The 24,820-nt window shown below is 44.4% G+C and overlaps 1 protein-coding gene across 2 annotated transcripts in view; it reads left to right on the top strand.

The window, feature by feature from the left end:
* The first annotated feature begins 1,325 nt into the window (after positions 1–1,325).
* Positions 1,326–24,820, top strand: part of GLI2 (GLI family zinc finger 2) — a 143,668-nt gene continuing 120,173 nt past the window's right edge. For both annotated transcript variants that reach the window (XM_059820111.1, XM_059820110.1), the window contains exon 1: positions 1,326–1,458. In XM_059820111.1, coding sequence (XP_059676094.1) covers positions 1,326–1,458 — 133 coding nt within the window. The remainder of the gene's footprint in view (positions 1,459–24,820) is intronic.

Genomic DNA, 24,820 nt, shown 5'->3' with positions numbered 1-24,820 from the left:
CCAAGATGTTCAGGAGTCAGTTAATCCCCCAGAGTGAAGGGAGGGAAGTTTGAGCTGGCACAATGGCAGTAAAACTACCTGCACACAAAAACCAGTTTTCTGGTTTCCTGATCCCATTAATTCCAGTAAGGTAAACAGCCAGTGTGCTCCAGAGTAGGTCAGGAGCTGAAAAAATTTGCATGTGAAGAATTGCAGATCTGCATTAAAATTAGAAAGGAAAGGAAGAATTAGTAATGGGTTTTCCCAAGACCAGCCTGAAGCCAGTAGTGCCAGGTAACTGTGTGTGTTCTGTGAAAACAGGAGTCAGGTGGAGACATTTGAAATAAACCAAGTTAAAACAGAGTGAAAAAAAGTATTTGCAGTCAGAAATGAAGCATGCCTCCTTATTTAAGAGAAGCCCCATCTCTACTTTAAATTTGGAATACACGTTTAATTTCAGGAGACGAGATAAGTTTGAGTCACGTACAACAAACGATCAAGCTAACAAAAAGTTCAGGAGCTGTTATTTTTCATGGACCTAAGTTAAAAAACCCTGCATTATTTGTGCTTTGATATCTTCTTGTTTTGTGGAGCTTTCACTGGCACTTAATTCACCATTTGTAATGGGGGTACAGCTGTAGCTGATTTCCAGATGCAACCGGTCAGGATAGAAGAACTTGCTTGGGAGGAAGAGGAATTGGTGGATGTTAGTCCTTACCAGTGAGAGCTGGAAGGGCTCCGACAGACCTGCTGTGGCTTATCTGTAAGCACTGTTGAAATATTCTGATTGGGGCACTGGTTCAGAACCAGTGTACAGAATAAGCACCAACTTGAGGTGGGGGGGGGGGGGGAACACACTTAAATGTATTTTTTTTCTGTATTTTTATTGAAAGTTTTAGCTGACTCAGTTTTTTGTAATGATGGGCTAGGTCATGTATAGGATGGACAAACTGGTTTTATACATGCTAAATTTTTGCGTCTCACCTGTCCTTTAATCCTGGAAAGCTCTTTGGACCCGTCAGCTTTATTATACAGCCCAACTTCAAGTGGGGAAAAAATGTATTTTGGTCCTGATCCTTTTAGGTCTTCAACTGCCTGAAGCCAGTGGGATGTGAGAATAACCCCCCCCTTTGCAGGGTTGTGCCCTTTCTGCCTGTGCTGGCTGCACTGCTAGATTTAGAAACGCAGGAAATCTTCGCTGCTCACCGTTTACCTTTGAGCTCTGCTGAACCATCAGCTGCTTCCTTGTGGATGGAGCTGATTTTGCCTGTTTTGTGAGTGGTGACCAGAATCTGGTTTTGTTTTATGTCCTGTAGGGTTGCTGAGCTGGAAGATGCACGTCTAAGATGGAAACTTCTGCTTCAACTGCTGCTGGGAAAAAAGAAGGGAAAGGTGCAGTTCTGGAGGGGAATGGCTTTACGGAGACGGGGAAGAAACCCACTCCTTTAGCAGCTGCAGGAGCAGCAGTGGCACAAGGAGGTACTTTATGTTTTCCACACTTTGAAAGCAGCAGGGGTGTTTTTCATTAGACTGTAAGAATTTAATAAGTACGGTGGCATCTGTCCTCCTGTGAACACGCTGAGTTTATTGGGGTTCTCAGCCGTCGGAGGTCACAGGAGCGGGAAGCCGTGTCACCGCGTGGCGTCCCAATGTCACTGCACTGTGACGGGTCACCGCCACTCCTAGAGAACTGGACCGGGGTGAGGGAGAGGACAGGTGGTGCGGTGGGCCTCGGAAACTTGAAGCATCCTGTCACTGCTTGCCACTGGCCGACCGGTGCTGTGTGGTGTGGGCAGCACGGTGCCTGCTGCTCCTCCATGGGGGAGTTAAAGGGTGGCTGGCGAGGATGGCTGGAGCTGGGGGAGCGCCCTGTTATCACGGTCTGGGAGGGGTGTTGTGTGCCAGCTGTGATCCTGCAAATGAGCTAAACAGACTGCACCGCCTTTAGACATTCTGTCTGGGATTTCATGGTCAGGGAGGAATTTGGGATTGTCCAGCCCAATGCAAGAAGGTTCACAAAGAAACCCCCCCAACTTGCGCCATTCCTGTTAATGTCAGAAATAGCTCAGGTCCTGATTTCTTTTTCTGTCAGTGTTTTTGGCAAGATCTTGGTCCTGCTGGTGTTGAAATCAATTGGGAAGCTCTCGTGGACACCCACGGGTATGGGGCTGTTTTTGGCGGGTGTCACACTGATGTGCTGGGGGATGTGCAGGCGTGTTGCTCCTGCCTCCTCTTGCCTGCTATAGCAGGCAAAATACAGCCCCAGAAAACACATCCCTCGCGGGCACACCTGAGCTGGTGGATCTCCAGATTGGGGCCAGGACCCTTCATGGTGGCTCCAGCTGTGGGCAAAGCCGTGCCCGCCAGCGAGGCACCACGCTGCCCTTGCTGGGGACTGGGATTGGGCATCCTTTCTGGACAGGGTGTAAGGAGACAAACGTAGAAGGGGCTGTACCAGCTTGGATGTGACAAGAGACATGCCAGCTGTGTAAATTTCGCAGGCAGCTTTTTTTTTTCCTCTTTAAAATACACCTTATTGCTAGCTAGAGTCTACCTCAAAATGAACCCTTCCCCTCCCCTTCCTTCACTGCAGGGTGGTTTCTCATCACCCCAGGAAAGCAGCATGACTCCTCTGTGGGCTCCTCTGTTTCTTACACAGCTCGGCTGGAAAGTTTGTGTTTTCTGTTGGCTGAGTTGTGAAGATAGTTCCCACCCCAAATTCCTTAAATCTTCTTCATCTATCCTTCCTTTTCAACACATTTGTTACCCAGGTTTCATTTCCACATTGACCCGGGAAAATTCGGATGTACGGAATAAGGCAGCGGCTGCTAGATTATAACCTATCAGATTAGTTCATGTGTTTGATAAATTTTGTTAGGCTTCATTAGCCAAAGGAATGTTTTACTTAAGAAGAACTAGAAAATCTTTTACACAGAGTTTTTTGGAGAGAAACACAATTTCATGCTGCTGAATGGGTTTGGGCCACCTTCCTTGTGAGCACTATGCGAAGTGGCAGAAAGGAAGGCTCACCGGGCAGCAGAAAGAGGGGAAAGGCAGAGACAGCAACGTGCAGAAGTTTACCATCCCCCAGCAGATTTTGATCCCTGTTGAAGAAGCAGAGGCTGTAGGAACCATGAGGCAGCCCACTCGAGGCATCATCTCAGTGTCTGGCAGATCCAAAGGGCTGATTGGCGCCAACAAAGTCCAAGCATGTGCTAAAATTCAAAACCTACAGATGTGCTGTTGTGAATAAATACCTTCTCCTCACTTGGCACTTGCCTTGGGAGTGCCTCCATCAAGGAAGCAGTGACCACATTTCCAGAGATGTGATGGAAATGAGGATGCCCCTGAGGTGGAGTGTCCATTGGCCCATTTGACACCTCCGGAGACTTGATTGATTTTTAAGCGTCCAGTATTATATGTCCTGTTAGCAGTGTGCTCTCGCCTTTGGAAAGAATGATTTACGGGCTCAATATTTCTCCTTTTATTAAGAGGAAGTGGAGAAGTAAGTGGAGGATTGTTTGAAGATGTCAGGAGAATCGTGATGAAAGCATTGTGTAACGAGATGTAAAGAGCGAAATCTATGTCATGCTGTGAAGAGAAGTGCTCATAAATGACCTAAAATGGCTAGCAGCGAAGTAGCGTGTGATCGGATGCCGGCCCCACGGCTCTGCAGGTGATGCATGTGCTCTTGTGGTTCAGAGGGCTTCCCTTTGAATTGTGCCTAGACATAATACATGCTCCTGAAAAGGAGCAGTGTGGTCTGTGTGCTTATAAGTAGAAAAATTAATACAAAGTCATCTTATAACATCGGTTAATTGCAAGGTGTGATTTAACAGATAGTAACAAAAAGGATGGGTAGCGATGAGACTGTACTGACATGCTATTCATGCTAATATAACATATTTGCTTCACTAAACTAGTGTAATTACTCATAACAGGCCAGAAATATACATACTTATGCTCATATTCTTACAGAAGCGAGCAAACGTGTCATGGAGCTTGAGGAGGGGGACAGCTTTAAAGGGAGGGCCTCCAAGGTCCCCACCCCGCTTTGGGGCCATGCGAGCAAGTTTTTATTCTCATCCAAGACAAACTCTTGATTTTATTGTAGAGGTTTTACTCTTTGTACTAGCATGTGAGAAAGTGGCAGCAAGGCTCAGCTAGTGCTGCAGATCACCAAGCTGCTCTCCAGAGCCAAACAAATGTAATTTGCAACACATTTCTTCTCCTTTATTCTACTGAGTCACACAGATGGAGTGCCAACATAGCATGTTTCTCAGATCATAAGGTTTTCTTTTTCCCTTGTAGAAATAAATAGATTCATAAGGTTTTATTTATAATTAAGGTAATTGAAGCAATAAACTGAATATTAGTTCAATAATTGAAGAACAGCTATTTTATTATACTATTATTTAGACTCTATTATTATAAGGTAATAACACGTCCAGTCTCCATTTCTAGTTCCCTTGCTTTGCATATTTGTCCCAAATGTTTGCAGCCTTGAACAAATTAAGTTATGGCTGTAGGAAAAGAGATCGGTATTGTTGATGCTCTAAGTGGAGAACAGTCCTTTCATACTAACAATCTGCATCTCATATTTTTAGTCTACTGAAACTGCCATTTTAGAGATCTTCTGTGACTTTTTTTTTATAGTAACTCATTGATCAGATGTTCAGAAATTGGCCTCACAGAAATGACATCAGGGAAGTCTCTCCTAATTTTCTTTTTTTCCATAAATCATGCCAGCTAGGGAGTCAAAGCTCCTCTCTTCTGTTTCAATAGGTGTGCACGCGTGTGTGTGTGACAGAGATAGAAGCTGGTTTTAATGACAGTATGTAGGAGCTATAGACAGATCTGCAGAAGACCCTCTCGCTTTCAGTGCCTCCACTTCTGGAAGAGCAACTCATAACACTTCATGTTTAGAAAACCCTTTTGCTGAGTGCAAAAGTGTATATTTCTGCGTAGGGCAAGAGACTTTGGAGCAGAGCACCATGTGAGTTAGACTGGGTTGGGTCCTCCAGGCTAGCGCTTGCGACATCCTCCGTGTCAGCGTGCACGAGGAAGCCCAGGCTGGAGGAGAGATTTAAATGAGACACTCTTTCAAAGGCAGAGATATTTAGGAAGATGGTTTTCTCATCTTGTAATAAAAATTAAACACAAATTCTCCTAAATGGTAACTGCTTGACTTTAACAAGGCCCAGAATGCACCTTTCCCTCTCCACCCCACCCTCAGCATGACACAAACACCAAGTTCCCAAATTGATGGTGTTTATGTTTGAAACATTTTTCTGATGTCTGGCTCTGTCAAGACTAATTTTAGCATTTCTAAAGCTGGGTAAAAATACAGCCTCATTACTTTGATGTCAGAGCATAGTTTACTATTAGTATATTCTGGGGTTTATCATTTTAGTCATGTTTAACACGGCTGCAGCAGGCATGCACTATTAAATCTGGCTTATTTTACATTCCTGTCCGAGATTATTTATTTGGAACAATTTCCTCTCTATCAAAAGACACGGCTAATGCTGAGTTTTAATGTGTTATTTACACACAAAATAACCTATTTACAACTCAGTATCTGCCGCAGGGAGAATGAATGGGGCAGTGCTCCCTTCATCCTGTTGTATCTGAGTTTAACAATCTGGATTGCTAATAGAACCATTTATCACGGGGTGGTAATTTATTTTATGTTAGCTGCACAGGTCTCCCTGCCTCTGATCTATGGAAATACTTTGTATATAATGAAGTTCAACAAGTCATTTGGTGTAAACATGGGGAAACCAAGCTGCAGAACCAGTAAGACTCTGGCTACACTTTTTTCCAGGAGGTAACGACTCTCCTCTCATATTAAGGCTTCAGTTGATGAAATACAGCTCTTCGCCCCACGTGTGCTGTAAGGGCAGAGTGTGGGGCTTTTCTGCAGGGGATCAGAGATTGGGATGGAGTTTGGTCACTTGATTTATGGGCTGGCGGGAATGCTCAGTGCTGCAGAAGTAGCACACTCAGCCCTTTCATAGGCAGAGGAGAAGGGCAGGGAGCACCTCCCATCGCTCTCCAGAGGTCTTCTATAAGCAAGCCCTGAGTGGCATTGGCAGGGACTCCTTGTGCAGTTCAGCTTGTCTCAGTGCCGGATTATGGGAAGACCATGTAAATGAGGAGGAGGAAATGCCAGCAGCCCGGCAGACTTCAGCACATTGAAAAAAAATATATAGTTTGTGTGGCCTGAGACTCAGACAAATTAGGAGGACAGCCCCTATGAAGTCATCTCCTCTGTCCACCCCGGAGGGGCAGGAATCTTCTCCAAAGAATGTTTTTCATTCAGTTGTTCACATTTTCCAGGAAAAGGAATATAACCAGTACAAGCACATTCTTAGCTTCCCTGCCCTGTATTGCTTTGCTGTGTAGAACTTTGAGGTACACAGTTAACAGAAAAGTCTGGGTTGGCTGCGGCAGGGAAGGGGGCAAGTGGTTAAAACAGGATGATGAGAAAATCCCAGAATTCGGACTGCTAAACTGTCCTGACAGCCACTGTGTGCCTACTGCATATAGCTCAGTGGCCCCCACCTTGGGTAGGGCTTCAGTGCAACACTGCTGTAAGAGTGATAGAAATTAAGAATTGTATTTCTTCCCTGAACGTTTGCATCAGTCTTATAGAAAAGTAATTCTGTTGGGTCTTAAATTGGATTTCTTTGTCACCATAGCCCTTCTGGCTGGCCAGATTGCCTACAGGTCTCTCTTGTGTACCCACTCACGTCCCTTTGGGAAGCTGGAGGTCTCAGATGCTCAGACTGGTGCAATGCTGAGGCTGTTCCTCAGTTGTGGGACATCAAGGCCTGTGACTAGCTTCCAGCTTTGAATCACGCTGGTCGCCTGACACCTGCTCTTTGGGAGAGTTTAGAGGAATCCATGTAGAGATGGATGAAGTTAAAGCTGTGCTGCACCATCTTTATGTTCAGTGAGCAGTATCTGGTGTGCGGGCATGGCGGAGAGCACTCTGGGAGCATCGGGTTTATTTCTTCAGCTACATGGGACAGAATTTTAGTAGCTAAAATTGCCACGAACTGCAACAAAAGGCACATCTTTTCTTCTGCCTGCCCTCCTTCCTCTATCCATGGCTTGCAACACTGAGTCTCTAGTCTCTTTTCTAAAATAGTCAACAGTACATCTTTGTAGGGTAACCCTTTCCTTTGCCTAATCAAGTGATTGGAGTTCTACTCCTTGGTCACTTGGGTTTTTTCCCCTCATCCCTTGCCAAACCTCTGTACTGGGTTTCTCTGTATGATAGCCAGCCCTGTGGACAAAGGTGCAACCTCAAGAGTGGATAATCATTAATGTTTACAGATTTTTTTTTGGCTCACATTGCGTAGCCCCTACAGGTGATGCTAGAGTCTCTATCACCAAGGCATTTGATGATGCAGCAACTTTATAATACCAGCCAGCATTCACTGATTGTGTAGAGCTCCACGAAATTGTCATACCAAAAGTTCCTGCAATTTCAGCCCATTACAGATGCCGAGGTACTTTGAAGACAGAGCAATTTAATCTTATCCCTAACCACATGGCAGGATTGCACGCCAACTTGAAAAGCTTTTATGAGTTTAAAATGAAAACAGGTATTCTTCACCAGTGGCAGAACCAGCCTGTGATCCCAACCACTAAGTACCACCTGAAAGACCTTTGTATTTTGTGAGTGTATTATTGTTACCATTAATAATAGCTGTAATAACAATGATAGCTTCCCCTTTTCTATTATTTTCTAAGCTCTAAAAGCTTATTCTGGCAAGTACTGATATATCTTCTTTTCCATGGATCCAGTTTAGGCTTCAGTAAAGTGACTCTCAGAGGGTACCTAAATATAACCTTTTTAACCAGTGCTAAACTTACCCATTTGTGGGTTGGTCATTTATAGTCAAGTAAGAAAATCCAGTGGTGATAATGGATTATATTTATCATGGTGCTTTCCTGGACTGCCTCCTCTCTGCTGCCAGCATGTCCCCATAGTTTGAATTTTTGGTCTTGTTGGCAACTTTTTGCCTGAGCATCTGAGAATTTGCACAGGTTTTGTAAATTAATTCTCCCAACACCATCCATTAACCGTGGCATTTGAGCCTGCTGTAATCATGGGGGACCAGGAATGGGACTTGTTTTGTCTGAGGTTGGCTGCCTAAATGTTAGGTGTCTAGTTTGGAATCCCTTTGCATCAGGGTGGAGTAAATCACATTGTGGAGAAGCCTGCTTTGTTCCCTTGAGGGCTTCATGCCTGATTTGAGGTGGCTAATGGCTAATGCTAGGTGGGCAAATCCCAGTCTTCCTGACTTGGCCAAAATTGCAGAGTGGGGTTAAAGCAAGGAACCAAGGTGGGACTAGATTAATGCTTTAAAGCCCTTCGTTCACATTCATTAGTCTGTAGTCTCATGAGCAGTCTGAAAGCCCTGACTGCCAGCTCTGAACTGAAATCTCACCCCGTGGCTTCTCAAGTTGGAGGCAAACTCGACACCCAAGTGTCAACACAGACAGGGGAGCTGCTTCCCAGAGCTGCTCCAGCTTTACACCAGCATCCACAAAACTAGTGTTTTAACAGCTGATTCAGAGAGATGGGCAGTTTAAAATTCCCACTAAAAAGACAAGGAAAAAACCCTAGTAAATTCTAAAGGCTACAAAAGGTTCCTAAAAATAACCCATGTGGAGGAAGGCTATTAATGCAAAAGTAAATATTTACGTTAAGGGAAGTAACTAGAGAGGCCAGTTGTGTAAATCACTGTAAGGGGAAAAAAACCTTAGATAAAATCCATTCTTTTATCACACAGATTAAGTCTTCCTTTTGATGCTAAATAATTGATAGAGTTTGGCAGAGCATTCCATGTTTGCCTGTGTGGAGCAGTGGAACTGCTCCTAGGGTCAGACGAGTGGCAGAGAAAAATTTTCTTAGAAATGCTGTGCATCCACTACCAGCACTAAGAAATGGGGCTTGTATTCCTGGCACTTCCTAAAGAATTTTTGCATGGCCTTCAGAAGTCAGCCACGTACCTTGGAGCAAAAGGAGAACTTGGCATTGCTCATCTCCTCGTTCAACTGCCCAACATGAAACCAGGCCCTCTCTTTTCATGGTTTCATGTGGTCATGAGCAAGGTGCAGAGGTCTGTGAGGACAGAGCCTGTTCCTCTGCACCATTTTTTTTTTCCTTTCAATAAGAGAACATGAACTGTGTTGTCTGGTGGCTTCTAGGAGCCCAGGTCCTGTGGGGGGTTCTCTTACCTTGGCCAGCCCCAGTAGTGCCTGAATACTTCAGCCTCTTGCACTTCTCTCCACACATGAGCATCCTCGTAAAACAGGGAGATATCATTGCTCCCATTCTGCAGACAGGGAGCAGAGAGGATTTTCTGAGGCCAAAGTGGCTGTAATGGGTTTAGCTGTTTCAGAGAGATGTCAAGATCTGGTTATCTCTGTGACTTCGGAAGTTCATACGTGGCGTACCTGGGACATCCATGGTGGTTCAGAGGACTTAGTCCAGGTCCCTTAGGTCACCATATCCAGTAGCAAGTCCTTCCTCTCTCACTGGTATGCCATGTAATCGTGGTCAAGTGACACAAATTCTCATCTCCATCTGCCAGATGGAGGAGTTGTTTCTTTCCTTTCAGGAGAGTTGAACACAAGTTCTCTATGCATCATATAGTGCCTTTGAGAACACCATGTTGCAGCAGTCAGTATCATTCCTTTTGGATGCGTAAGAGTATGAAAATGTTCAGTAGCACTAATAAGATTTTACTGAATTTAAACTAATTTTTGGTAGTGCCTCTGTCCAGTACCTAGCACGGTGGGCTCATAATTAGGGGGCTACAATTCTTTCCAGAATCAAGTGGGACATAACTTGCAGAAACCTTAAATTCTGAAATAAATAAATATCCCATTAATTCTGTGTGGGTTCTGTCTTTGGCAGGATGAGTTCTCTGACCTTAATGGTAACAACAGAGAATAAACCTCAGCCAAGATCATAAGTTCAGCTCTTACTGTGGAGGAATGAAGTGAATGTAGTCTCTTCATGCTAACTGGTTTAGTATTACGTTAAACTTGTGAGCTTACTTGCGTTTGGAAGTGACATGCACTGGATGTTCTGTGACTCCCTTAGTGGAGTTGGGTTGAAATCAGGCAAACCTTGGTGGCAAGAACTGAACAAAAGTTTGGGCACATAGGCTGACCGAGTCCAAAATGAAAATAAAAAAAAAAAAATCACTGAGTGTGATCCCACTGAGTGTGATCCCACATGAACACAAATGAAAAAGATTTCACACAAACTTGTCTGAAATCAATTCTGCCTTTTCTACAGCCTGTCAGAGAGCTCCATGGGGTTTTTATCCTTTTCTTTCTTATACCTATTTCCTTCTCCTGGAATCCCAGATATTTTTAAGACTTTATTCCATTGAAAATGCTTCCAATTGTAAGTAAATTGTAAATAAGAACAGGAGTATTGCAAGCAAAATATTTATATTTACTGACACTAATATATGATTTTTAAAATACAGCAACATTTACAGGGATTGAATGGTGCTGGTTTGGCCAGAAAGCTGTTCTCTTCTCTTTCATGGAACAGCTCCTGACTGACAGATTTAAAAAAAAAAAATCACAGCTTGCAACAGATGCATCCTTAAGCAAACAGTTAAAGTAGGTGTTGTTGATGACTTCAGTTGTATTGATATAAAAGATCAGTGTCTGAGCATTCCTGAAAACCATCCAATAGAGGAAGTATCTTCCTGTAAGCCCCTGGCCCCGTGTGTGCTGCTTCAACAACAGTTTCATCGTTTAAAGAAAACAGAGATACTTCTGCACCTAACAAGATGCTCCGAGCCTAGAGAGAATGGTAAGGGCTCAGCACTCCTGACCCTGGGTCCAAAGTGTTGGGAAATGTTTAGATTTTCCCCAAGTGAAATTTTTGCTGTCTTTGTGAGGGGAAAAAATTATCTTTCTCTGTTCTGTTTTTCTACTTGGGCTCACCTTGTTTTATGGCTGCTCTTTGTGGGGTGGGGACAGCAGTGATGGGGAACCAAGCAGCTGCCACTTCTGCATGCTGGCTGTCGTGAATACCGGCGTCCTGCATGAATGCTTGAGGGTGCCTTCTTCGTAAAGCTCGAGGTTAAGCTAAATCTTGTTTGTATTGGTTTGCGGGTAGAGCTGGTGATGTTCTTTCTGAGGTATTTACAGCCACACTTTAAAGTAAAAACAGAGAAACATAAAGGTGAGGACTTTAGGCATTGGTTTGCACGTCCTGTTTTAATGAGAGGAATTATTATGTGTTGTGGGAAGTTGACCCGACTCCCAGAGGCTGCTTGTGTGAAGGTACCCAATTTTTTGGTGGCTTCCTACGGTGAGGGCACAGAACTGAGCCTGGGGAAAATTAGTTTCAGTTCCTGATCCAGCCCCAAACTTCCTTCATGATTTTGGGAAAGCTGCTTGACTTCCCTTCACCCCCCCATTTATATAATGAACTTGCGTTGTTCTTTGGGCCTCGAGGCCCATCCATCAGCATCTGGTTAGCATGTTTATGGCATTGGTCATACTGAAGCACTTAACGGGTCAGACTGCATAGAGGTTGCTGTTCCCCCCTCCCCACTGCCTGCAAGAGGGTGCTGCTGCCCCTGGGCGCTGTGTTACAAGGGTGACCTTGTTCATATGTCTGAGGTGTCAACCTGCTGCTGTCAGAGGGGCCCAATAAAACAGATTTGCAGGCTTAGGGAAGATAAGGTTAAGTTCTTACAGCAAAGGCATTTTCAATATCTATAGTGGAGAGAACATTTGGGGATACATAGAGTTGACTGTATTCCAAGGGGTCATGCTGTGCTCTGCAGTAAGAAAGTTTTTCAGGCGATCTTGCCTGGAAAACCCAGTTGGAGAACATTGTGTTTTTAATAGCTGTGTAAATCTCTTGTATTGAAACAAGAGAAAATTAATTTTCCCAGTTTAAGAGGGTTTCCTACATACATAATCTATGGGTGAGCTTCATCAAATGGTTTGCTGAAGTTCAAGTACCTGGACAGAGTGTTGGACAGACCTGGGTGAATCTATAGAAACCATGCAGAGCTTCAGGGTTTCACCCTGACCCAAGCAATAGACTGTGGGTTTAGCAAAGTCTGTTGTAATTAGACTCTTAGGAAAGTTGTTGTTCTGCGGACCAGGTGATGGAAGGAGAAGGAAGTCACTGGTGTGGGACAGCTTCAGAGCAAACCTTAGTTTCAGCTTTCCTTCCCATTAGCCTTCTGTGCACATGCACACTCTGATACTGTAATCAGCTGCAGAGGAGCTGGCAATACTATTGTTTGGTGCAGTTTTTTCCCTTTGAAAAACAGCAGCGGAACCTTCATGTGCTGTTACAAAGACGTCCTTAAAATGTCTTTACTTCAGGGTCCTGTATTTCAAATACTGGAGAAGTGACTCTTAAAATAGATATGAGATGGCTGAATGTGTGAAAAACATTCGCATCTCTTTCTGAGCTCTCTGCATACTGCATCACTTCTGTAAGGGAGCTAAAAAGGTTGGGAGGAAAAAAAGAGTTTTGCAAATTTCTGTGCTTCTATTAATTCCGCTTGAAACAATGTCTTAGCAGCTGAAATAAGATCCAAGGCTATCTTTTGTCCACGTAGAGTCACTGACACTTGAAACAGGCTGGATTTATATGTAGTTACTAAAAAATATATAGCAAAATGAAAGTCTCAGACACTGAGTTCATGTGCATTGCCCATTGTAAAAATAAGTAACGGCTGTTATAAGATCACTTAAATGGTTACCTTTGGGACATAAAAGGGATCTTTGAAGACAGTAAGTCTTAATACAGAAATGTTTACTCATAAAAAATACATTTGGAATGGGGGAGGGGAACACATTTCCTATTAATGTGGGTTTTGCCTTTTATGGCAGGTTGTAGCAGGTCTTTAACCCCTGTAGCACTTGAGCGAGGATAGAAATGAGCTTCTCTAAGTATCAGCCCAAAGGGCCTTTTCTCACTGCCCGTATCTGCAATGTTTCTTGTGAAGATGGTTTTAGTTTATTCTTTCTGTGACCCAAATGAAAACCTTCCAGTAGTTAAGTCCTGAGGGCAGAATAGAAATGTCCTCCTGAATTTGGTTCACTTAACCTTGTGTTTTGTGAGGTACGGGGCTGGTGGCCCAAACCATGCTTAGACACGGTGGGAATCTGAAGGCTATGTCAGCTGACTAAGGCACAAGAACAGAAGAGGGAATTGGTCTTGAATGCCGTGCTTGTAGGTACCGCAAAGGAGGGATGATGTTTCTCCAGATGCTCACAAAGGGTGCAGATGTGCAAGCCCAGCATTCCTGATCTGCCTCTGGGTGCACATGAAGTGGGTCGTGGCTCATGTTGCTTGTGAGTTTTCTGGTAACGGTTCTGCAGGTAATTTTTAAATACTTTTTCTAGACAATTGCTATGCTCCTAAGTGAAGCAAAAGGTGGTACCAGCAGTGTTTGATCAGTGCTGTGTGAACCCATAACTAGGGAGGTCGTGATCTCTGCTTCAAAGTTTTGCAAAATTATTGCTAGGTGGGGTAAGACATAAGGTGCCAGCAGTCTCAGAGTGGTGGAGAGAAGTTTAGAGTCCTTTATGGAAACCATGGTGGATTATGGTTAAAAGCCTTTACTGGGATAAGATGATTTACAGAGCAGCAGAGGTAGCCTGGACTAGAGGTGCAGGAGGAAGGCTGAATTGTGTAGATGATTGGAAGGCCTTTGACCAGCTGTTGTCCAGAGATGTGAGGAGCAAGACTGTAACAGCGGGGTTGGAGCCAAAAGGCACCATTTTGTGGGATCTTCAAGAGGAGAACTTGGTAGCAAGAGGAAAAGTCGTGAAGTATTTGAGGGGAAGACTTACACACTCATAGAAGCATAAGAAGGAGCTGGCTGGGTGCAGAAAAAGACAAAAGGTAGAGAAGCTAGAAAAAACTCCATGATTTTGTGAAGATGAGGTTACCAAGCTGAGATGACTGGATTCCTGCTGAACCTTTTCTCTGTGCCCATGGCCTAGTGCAAAATTAGCTCTCCACATGCCAGTGACAGGGCAGGCTTATTGGTGGACTTTGTTATTGTTATTCCAAAACATGATGCTCATCCAGGCAGTAATCCTTTAGGTAAGTAGCAGAAATTAGGTTTTGAGTCACATACTGACCTGTCTGTAGTTAGTACAGCATGTTCTGGTCACGTAATGAGACAGAGGACAGATTAAACGGAAGACAGGCAGGATTTTCATTCAGGAAATTGGTGTGGTAATGACAGATATGGGGTCTTGGCATGTTTCAGATAGGCTTCACCTAGCCTCTTCAGGTAGCAGATACAAGCACAGCTCTCGCTTATATTCACCCAGTCAAGCATGAGGAGGTAACAAGTTCTCTAGGGAGGCTGGTATTTAATATCTGCCAGATGCCTGCCAGAGAATACTAATACAGATCCCAGGTCTAGCGTGCCCTGGGAATGCAGATGGTTGGTAGCAACATGCCTGGCCCGACAGCCACATCTCCCTTAGCTCCGTGGCAGACCTGCCTGGATTTTCATCCCCTGCTATTCGGATTGTAAAAGTGGTGGCTTGGTCAAAGAAGCCTTTTGCTGACTTTCCTGGGAGGTTTTCTGGAGGATTGGTGGGCAAGAGAGGGAGAGACGGTGAGGTTGCCATCGGGCTGTTACACCAGCGGGTAAGGGGAGCGGCAGCATCAGTCGCCCCAGGCGTCGCTTGGACCATCCCCTCAGGCAGGAGAAGCCAAGTGCTGTGAGGCAGTGAGGGCCACGGGGAGCGGTTGTGCTCAAGGAGCACTTCAGCCAGCTCCTGCGGTGCGTGCATCCCCCGCCAAGACCACGGCGAGGGGAGAGGGAGGTGGCATCCAGGCCTGCCGCAGCCCTTGTGGGAAGCCCTGGAGATCCCACAGCTTGTCCTCAGGCTGGAGCAGGGAAAGGACTTCTATGAATCTCACTTTCTTACCAAAAAAGGGGAAGGAAAAAAAAACAAAAACCCACCCTGCAAGGCTCTATATAAATCAGGGCAATAAAACTGCCTGTGGTTGCGATCAAATTATACGGTCTAAATCTATATAAAAGAACTGGAGCGGGTTCAGTCCAGCACTAATGTCCTTGTTGCTGTAAGCAGCAAACAGGGGGTGAGGAGGAGGAGGGAGGGCAGGCACTGGGCTCCCAGCACCAACGCACCGGGGAAACAATTTGCTGAGGTGGTTGAAGTACATGTTTTCAAAATCTGTTTGTGTCCATAACGATTTGAGAAGAGGATGTCGTCTGCTTACTCGGTAACTTGTGTGTGGCCTGTGAGTGGTTTCAGATGCTTAGCCAAAACCAAATAATCTCTCCTTTTAGGAAATTTGAAAAGTATGCCTGCATCCCAAAAAAGAACGGAGATTTGCAGTGATGTCCCATGCTCCTGTCGTGGCGCCTTGTGTAATCATGGCACTGTGTGTTGGCGAGGTGGGGAGAGAGGGATTGCTGAGCCCCCTCTGCTAGAAACAGAGACCAGATATTATGATTTGGGCTTTCACGAGACTCTGAGTTAATAGATTGTTTTTAACGGGAGAAAAGACTACTGAGGTATGTCGTATATCTTCAGAATTCAGCTGAATGCTGCAAAAATGTCCAAATTAGGACATGGTACTTACTAGAAGCGAAAGAACAGAACTAGTGAACTTTCACAGTGAGAAGAACTTGCAGATAAAGTAGAAATTTATGATGGTGTAGGAGATTTTTAAACTGAAGGTTTTGGCTCCTTTTCTGAGTACCCTGGCCACGCTGACAAGTTTATAAATCTCTGCGGTGTTTGGCTAATATCCTGAGGATCTGCACTGTCTTACTCAAAAGTGGTAGCTGCCTTCAGTATTAATCAAGGGCTGTATTAGGGAAAAGTGGTGGGAGCAAGAGGGGTCTTTCAAGTCTGGCAGCCGCCGCTTTCACAGGAAACAAGCGGAGAGGCTGCACACGTGCAGCCCGAGAGCCGGAGGGAGTCCCTGCGCCCCGCGTCTGCGCAGCAGCTGTGCGGGGCCAGCCAGAAGGTGTGAAAGACTCATTGGCTGGGGGGAAAAGATGAAATCTCCTGGGGTAAGGGGGAAAAAAAAAGCCGGGAAGCTAAAAGCAGTAGCAGGTTTAGGCACAATCCATCGAAGACCACTGCAGACTTAGATGAAGGAAATAGCACCAAGAAATTTAGTAACCTGTTATATTTATGTAGCACATTTCATCCTCAAAGCATTTTACAAACTTAATGATGTGCAAACTACGTGCACATGTATCTTTTCATCTACCAACGACTGTAGCCGCCTTCAGCGTGAAGCCTGATGATGGCTGCTTTGCAGCATCACAACAGTATATGACAGCAAGTGGAAAATGCCTTCACTGACTGAATTGGGAGCAGGAAACTTTAGGGAGGCAAAACTTAACCTTTGGGCAAGACAGAGGGATTGAGAACAGTTGTGCTGGCAAAGGGCACATATGGCAATATCTTCTGTGACTACAATCAATCAGTGATTAATCTTTTAAAGATCCCACCAGATAGAGCTTTCTTTAGGGAAAGCTGGAAAATTAACCTTAGCTGGCTAGAAATCTGATATGAGCTTTCTCCAGTGCCACTTGGCAGTCTCCCACTTCAGAAAGTACTTGCTGACTCCGACTCACATGAGCTGCTTTTCCACCTGAGATCCAATGGGATGAAATAACGAGGTTCTACGGATGGTGTGATGCTGTCCATTTCTTAAATTTTCCCACTTAATGGCATTCTTGCCTCAAAGGAAGGGTGTTTATTTTTAAAAAGGGTCAATAAGAGAGCATTAGAAATCCTAGGAGATGTACAAGTTGATAGCATTTCAAAGTTGTCGGGAAAGAAAAAAACATGTCACAGCAGCAGCTTTGCCTCTGTTATCTTCCTGAGGAAGTTCTGTATTTTCAGGCACGATAGTTTTCAATGTCACCCACCCTGTAAGAGTTTTGGTGTGCCGTCTAATCCCCCAACTTAATGAGTTCTGCAGGGATGCACCATGATAGCTAAAGATCATTTACCTGAATTGCTTTTTAATTTCTGGAATGGGAAGCTGCTTGTGCAGCAGGATAATTACATTATAATTTACAGCAATCCAAAATCAATAAATTTAGTCATATTGGGATAGAGAAGGAGGGTGAAAAATCCCCCCAACATTAAATTATTTCACGCTCTGTGCTTGATGTTCCAAGAACTCAACAATAAACTTTGGGGGATGGGAGAGAGGAGTGGACGACCACTGGCTTCCTGAGACTGGTCAGTAAATCAGCTTTGCCTGGTGATTTCTATAGTGAAATAACACATGGATGTGTTTGCAGAAGAGGGCAAATACAGTGGATAATGTCCTCTTTCTGATTTATTTTCATTTTGGAGTATTAAAGGAGAGAAAATGCTTTGTACTCTCTGTCCCCTTATTCCAGTGGGGAAAAGCTGATGAACCATTGCTGGCTGCAAGCTAAAACTGGGCGTCCACCCGAGTTTTGCTCCCTGTCTGAATGTAACAGTAGAGTTGAATAATTATTGGGGTAAGCCACTAGGAACTGGTGGGTTTTAAGCTCTTGATGTCTTCATGAAGATGAAATTGGAAGCTTTTCTCCAAGTTAGTATTTTTGCCATGTACAAGCTATTGGGCTTATTGCACGGAGAAATTAATGAAAGCCCATGAAGTGTGTCATGAGGAGAACAGGCTATGTGGCCTCAGTGTTTACTGAGCTTCAGAGCCTCTGCTGTTCCCTATCCCGTACCCAGGAGGGACCGCAAGGTGGACAGTCTTTTTTTGGAGAGTTTTCAAAACCCAGCAGTGCTCTGGCTGCTGGAAGCACTAAGGGTGGAGGGATGACCTTGCAAGGAGAGGGTTGGTCTCAGGACCTGTATCTGCTGCCAGCACCTCTTTGGTGCAAGCCAAGCCCTGGCAACACCAGCGCTGATCTGGCCGACCCCTGGGCCACCGGGCTGGCGGCATCTGCAGTGCTCCACGTTTTCCAGGGTTCACCCAGGCGTCAGATTCGGTTCCTGAAGGTGGGAGGAATGGCAAATAGACACAGGTAGCCCAAACACACCCTGCATGATTTAAGAGAAATATTGTTTGAGCGGACAGTTCAAAGGTGTTCAGTTGGGCACATGGAGATTGGAGCTGTGGTTTTGGTTTTGGGTTTTTTTCTTTCTGTTTTCTTTAAAAGAAAGCTTCCTGGTTGTATTAAATCTCACCGATGTCTTCACTGAGGTATGGCCTGCTGAATTCATCTCACAGGAAGATGTCTTAGGCGTTTTTGGACTTCACCCGCTCAGACTGGCTCGATTTTATTTTTCCTTTGAAACCACAGAAAAGCTGTCGATGCTGCACCCAAAAAAGGATGTTGTATGAAAGGAAATCACTTTGTCTCTTGTATTTGAGGAGGATTATGATCTGGCATGACCTCATTATGGGTTAGGCGAGGATATTTCTGGAAATACTAATTAAATACTTTTTCCATCCCTTGTGCCCTCGTAGCATGTGTAGACTTTATAACAAGAAAAAGAGAAAAAAAAGCTGTCTGCAAGGAATTTGTTTAAGTTCTTTCTCCAGTCAAATGAAGGAAGTACAGTTACAGTCATGGTAGCAATATTAGAAGCTATTAAACAAAGTTTTCTTAGTTGTGATGAACTAGAGGAAAATAATTATCTGAAAGAACAGAGTAAAGCTGGGACTCTCCAGGCGCTTTTGTCTATGCTTGACTTTAGGAGGCTGAATAATTCTTGTAATTTCAGCAAGACCACTCTGGATTGCTGAAAACATCCTTCCTTCTCTGTGGGTGTTTTTTTTTTCTTTTAATTTTTTTTCAAATTCAGGTGCAGTAGTGCACAGCCCCACAAACCATCTCGTTGGCAAAAGTTAGTGGTGAGCCGTGGCATGGGGTGGAAATCTGCTACACTGGCGCAGCCATGGAAGAAATTACATGGCACCATGTCTGAATATATTTATTAATGGATAGCCTCCTGTTATTTCTTGTGGCGGTGTCCTCCTTCTGGGCTTACCCATTTTGCTCCAAGAGCCGTGTCCTCAACTTGTGGCATTTCAGTGCATTTTAGAAGCTCCAAATCCAGCCCTGACCGTCTGAGCTGTTTCCTATTGAGGTCAGTGGGAATCTTCCAGTTAACTTCAATGGGAGCTGGACTTGGCCACTGACAAAATGTCTTTAAAAATTGCCTTCAGCAAATAAGCTTGTAAACGTTAGCACTAAAATAGCAACGTGCAGGCCCAAATATGTCTGTATTGAAAACACATGCTGTCAGATAGATAAAAATGTGTTCTTACAAAACCTTCAAGCATCATCAGGTGGAGATTGTAAACATTTTATATTTTTTTTTTTATTGATTGTGAAATGACTTTGATTGTATGTTTAGCACTTTGGTTCCGTACCCTGTTGTGTGGCACTTCACATAGGGTTCAGTCTGATGTGGCGAATCCCTGACTTGTCTGGGAGAGGGGTCGGTGGGTTTTGGTTTTGGTTATTGTTCTAAATCCAGGAACGTTCTGGTTCTTTTTTCTGTGAGTGTGCGATTGTCTCCAAAATGCAATATTCCACTGGTATGTAGCAATATCCAGTCCTACATTTTGTTTAAGGTCTCATTGCCCCCATGGATATGAAACAGGACTGCTATATCACAGCCAAGCGACGGAAATGGCTGCTTTCTCATGATAACTTCAGGAACTGCTTCTTGCCCCGCAAGTGGCCAACCTTATATTGTGACATTGAAAATAGGGGAATTGCCCACATTTTTACACTTGTTCTCTCTCTGCCTTCCTGACGGTTAAGGTAAATGAAAGCTCTGGTGGGGTGGCTTGGAGCAGCCGATGAGCAGACCATGGCTGGTTGCTCGCTTTGCACTGCTGTGCAACTGCCCAAGCAGTTTGTCTGTCATCAGCGTCCTCAAGTGCTGCACTTGAGAGAGTGATGGTTAAGGTAAACGGAGCCGGGTGATGGCTTAAATGCCTGTTGTAAATTGTCGAGCCCCAGGAGTGGATTGATAACGGATAACTTGATTCAAGGCAAAGCAGGGGCAGCTGTGGAAGTGGTAACTCCATCAGCCGTCCCAAGTCATGCTGCCTCTGCCTGTCAGTGAGCCAGCAGCACCTGGCTCTCGGCAGGGGGAAATGAAAAGCTTTTATCTGGGCTCATCTGAGATGACTTGCGTAACCATCTCCATCCTCCAGACTCAAGTCGACAATATTTGAATACTCCTCCCAGCCACGCGGGTGATGCAAACCCTGTTGTTGCCTTTGTTTCCGTTTCTCTCATCAGAAGTACTTCTTTGCAGGGGTCAAAATCAAAGCTCTTCCTAGGAAGTCTATTAAAATGAGTTGAACCTGACTGCCCGGAACAGGGAACAGGAAAATCTTTGGCAGGGCAAACCCTCTTGGGGAGCTAATGGAAGCTGGAGCTCAACGGGTAAAACATTGAGACGGGCTGGAGTTTGCCAAGACAAACACTTGGACTTTTCTAGACCATGTCCTTGCCTCCCATGGGACACGCTCTCATCAGAGGGTCCTGCTGGTCCCTGTGGGTGGTGGCAGAAGCACAGTTTTGGTGCTGTGGTTTGGTGCGACCCCTCCTTCCTCTTGGGGGAGGACTGCTGAAATGAAATCTCCTGTTAGTTGGAGCTTGATATTTGTGTTATCTCAGAGAGGTCTCTCCAGCCTCATCTGCATCAACAGACTACTCCAGTAGAGAGTACAGTTTGTACCAGCAGAAGGGCTCCTCCTGCAGCTAAAACCCATTCCCCAACCCAGCACAGACTGCACAGGGAAAACGATGTTTTCCTGCTTGGTCTTTTCTTTTTTTCAGCTTTTTTTTTTTTTTTTTGTGGCCAGTGCATCTGTCTGTGCTCAGGACTTCGGTAGGGTAGAGCAGGGTGTGAGGGGAATGGTACCAGGACCCATCTCCCTGCGAAGGAGCTGAGGAAACCCATAGTACTTTGCAAACTGGATGTTGGGTGGCCAGTCTGGTTTGAGCCCATCATCTAAAGGAGAAAAACATGCAGAAGCTTCTGCACAGAGATTTACGCATGACACGACATTTTTGGCTTTGCACGAGAAGGAAGGGACCCCATTCTTGCCTTTAGCCAAGGAGGCTTTTGAGAAGCTCAGACCTTCTTCCTTTCCGACTCTCAAGCTGAAATAGGTCCGTATCTTTGGGTAAATGCAGTTGTAGGGTAAAGGTGCAGATGGTTCAGGTCCTGGTCACTGCTGTTGCAACATGCAGTGAGACTACAGCACAGCTCAGCACAGACACCGAGTCCAAGCTGATTATGTGAAAAAGTAACATATGAGCACATTCAGGGTGAGGCAGAAGAACAGTATGGGATTTAAAAATCTCAGCCCTGTTATTAATTTCTCTGGAAAAGGTGAACTAATGATTCTGCTTTTAATTCATTAGTATTTAGGCTAAAAATATGTTGGCTCAGAAAGAAAATGATAAAGGGGACGATGTAATAAAATCTCCCTCCTCCTCTTAAAAAAAAAGTTTTGCACAAAGCAAAGACAATTCACTGATTAGAAATGAAAGCTGTAGTCCCATGGGGCCAGGCTGGAATTACTGCATACCACTTGCCTTTGAAATCAAGGCCTCCAACCTTCTTAATGTCCAGGTGGGGAATTCCGGTGGCTTTACTCTAATCCAGGCAAATCTGAAATCCAACCCTGTTGGGAGGAAACAATGTGGGAAACAGATTCATCTTGATCTCGGCTTTGTGCCTTGGAAAACGATTAAGACCAACTGTTAAGCAGCTCCTGATAGAGTTCACAAACCTGCCGGCCTCTGTGTGACACAGATTTCTTAGTTCAGGCTTCACCCCTTAAAATAACAGATGGAACTGATCTGGTTAAGCTACAGAGGGGGTTTCCCATGTTCCCCAGTTGTTAAAATATTATTTCTGTAGTTGCAAATTATTTTTAATCTGATGGCCTTGCTGTGATTAATTTTTTTTTCACTTTATATTGTTACTTTAAAAAAATGAAACCCAAACAATTTAGTGCTGCTGACAGGCAGCCACACTGACTTCTTTGAGACTGATGCCCTGAGACACTAAATCCTGTGCAGTACTGTGGAGGTCACACACATGGTCCTATCAAACTCACGCGGTAGGGTTCCTTCTATACCCTTTTTCCTGTCCCGATCTCAGTCAAGATAACTGGTTTTATAGTAGCTTTTGAGGATTTCAAAGTGATTTAGAAAATCAAGTCCTTTGAGGTAGGGAAGTATTCATGTTCGGCACATAAATAAAAGGGAGAAGCAGAAAAGCTGCTTTGTTAAAGCTTATTTTGGCAAATCCATGAAGAAAACCAAGGACTGGCAAGTACATCTACCAATATAGTTGTTAGAAAAATTTCCTCAAGGGAACCTGCTTCCATGAGATTTCAGACCTGGTAATGCTGGAAGGACATCCTGACCTTGCAGAAGCTTCCTGAAAATGAACATCAGAAAGTTTTGAGGTCTCTATGCTCCTACAACACGGGTTAAGCGAGGGGGGTAAGAAAAGAATAACTAAACATTCATGTTATCTTTATTATTCTTATTTTTCTTACTTATGTTAATTGCATATGGTTACAATCAACACCCACGGGTAGCAAAACTTGTTGCTCGTTTGATTCTTGGGTAATTTTGCAAGTGGTTACTAGCAGATTTGTGAAGTTTGGCACATGACTATGCTATTTAAGGGTGGGATTTCAAAAGCTGCCAGTGGAATTCGGAGCACAGATCCCTCCGTTTCTCCTCTGCAAATAGACATTTTATTCTTTACAGTGTATTTATCATTATTGCAGTTTTGGCAAGGAGGTATCAGCAAATTTTGTTTAACACCATTCCTCGGCGTTCCATTACTTAAAAGGCATGGGCAGCTTTGTTCTCCCTTCCTGTTTAGATAGCACATCCAATAGGTGATTTTTAAAAGTGCAATTAAATATATAGTATTGTGCATGTCTTTTGCACTATGTCAAGGATAGAGGGATGGATTCTGCCCTTTTTGGTTTTTTTGACCATCGATATTTTGCTAAAGCTCTGTGTGTGTGCATGTGTGCTCATGCTGGCCACCAGTCCTGCTCCATGCTGTAGGCATAGTTGACATCTCCTGCTAGGACCAGGAGGAACTAACAAGCCAGAAGAAGAACCAGTCTGAAAGTCTGTTTCAGCCTTAAAATGGGGGCAGAAAGTTTCCTCAGTTTGTCATGGGGGAACGTTTCTGCGGTTAGCGGGGTTCCTCGAGGTCGGGTTTGTTTTCCTCTTTACCAGCCTCGTTTTCTCCAAAGATTGCCCCATTTCGCCCCTTGCAGGCTGCCCAGACACCACACATTTGAGTTGAAACCGGAGCTTTCTGGTTCGTGGGCTGGCTCGAAGAGACGACCACAGCCCTGTTCTTGGTGCCCAGCAGGGATGAGGGGCTGCGTGGCAGCTCCCGGGGGCACAATGCCAGCGCAGCCCAGGCAGGGCAGAAGTGGGGGTAAAGCCTCCCACTGACCTGTTTCAGGGTGGAGGCAGGGCTGCGCTTTGCTGCCTGGAGGTGGTCCTCCTTCCCCTTGCTTCTCCTCTTCAGGGCTCCAAGCACCCTCTCCACCAAATCGCATCTCTACCCTGTAAGCATCAGTGCTCTGCTTCCACATGCGCTCTGCTGTTGTCCCTGCTGAGTTCAGTGATATTTAAGCATGTCCTTAAAGTTGAATTTGAGCACAAGAGTTAGGCTGAATGGGGACATCAATCTAAAAAATAAGTGCTATAAGGTTCTGACTGATTTTGCTTTTCCCCTTTGCAATTTTGTGGAGTTGCTTGCAGTCAAGAATGGGTGTTTCCTTCTTACATGGTGGGAATGCAGTAAATAAATGGAGAGCGTAAAAGGGGGCTCTGTTAGCACCAAGCCAGAAGTCCAGTCAGATAGTCAAGGAGAAGTTGGAAAGAGTTTGAGAGAAATTCCTGTCTGTAAATGACTAGGTTTTTATGTAGCAATATACATATTTAATTTATACTTGCAGCGACAGCAGTTGCATATGCAAAAGCAGGCATGCAATTACATGTGCACTTCTGCTCGGGATTCCAGGCCTTAAGAAAGAAGCAATTATCATCGTAGATGAGTTATACTGTAACGGCTCTTCCTGTTGTATAAGGAGCATCTGTATGCCATATTATGCACATGTGAAACTATTTTTATTATATTAATTTGATTTCCATGGGAGATTGCATATTAACCATTTGCGTTTAATGGCTGCATAGAAACTTGTCTTGCAAAGAGTTCACCGTTTATGCATACAGCTCTTGATACGCAGAACGTACCTAGATGGTTGACATTTACACACATACAGTTAGTATTTTTACAATGAAGAATCCAGTTGGTTTGCCCCAGAGGAGTTGCCTCGTGGGATTTTCGTTGTAATTACAAACATGCAACTTGCCAATTATTCTATTCAGGTACATTTCTTAACAAATAACAAATTTGTTTTGATAATCAGTGAGCAGAGGACTAACTCTTATGAGAGAATGATTGGAGGCAGATGGCTGCGAAGGAGCTTTTGCAGTTGCCAGTGTGAGATCTCTGCTTTTCTTTCTTTCTTTATCTGTTTTGAACAGCAATTTCCTCTTAGGCTTCTCCCCATGCTAAAAATCCTTACTTTTCTCAGGATGTAATATCCTCATTTTCCCTGTTCTTCTAAGGCTTAGGAAAGTATGGTTCAGCAGTTCAACCTGCTATATTGAGTGACCTCCTTAAGAAAAGAGATGCACAAGATCTTGCCTCAGAGGCAGTGAAGTATTTAAACTTTTCTCTTTCCAAAGCTCATCCTTTAACATGGTTA

Source organism: Gavia stellata, chromosome 8, assembly GCF_030936135.1.
Source record: "Gavia stellata isolate bGavSte3 chromosome 8, bGavSte3.hap2, whole genome shotgun sequence".
Classification (NCBI taxonomy): Eukaryota; Metazoa; Chordata; class Aves; order Gaviiformes; family Gaviidae; genus Gavia; species Gavia stellata.
This window is presented reverse-complemented; position numbering and strand designations above follow the sequence as displayed.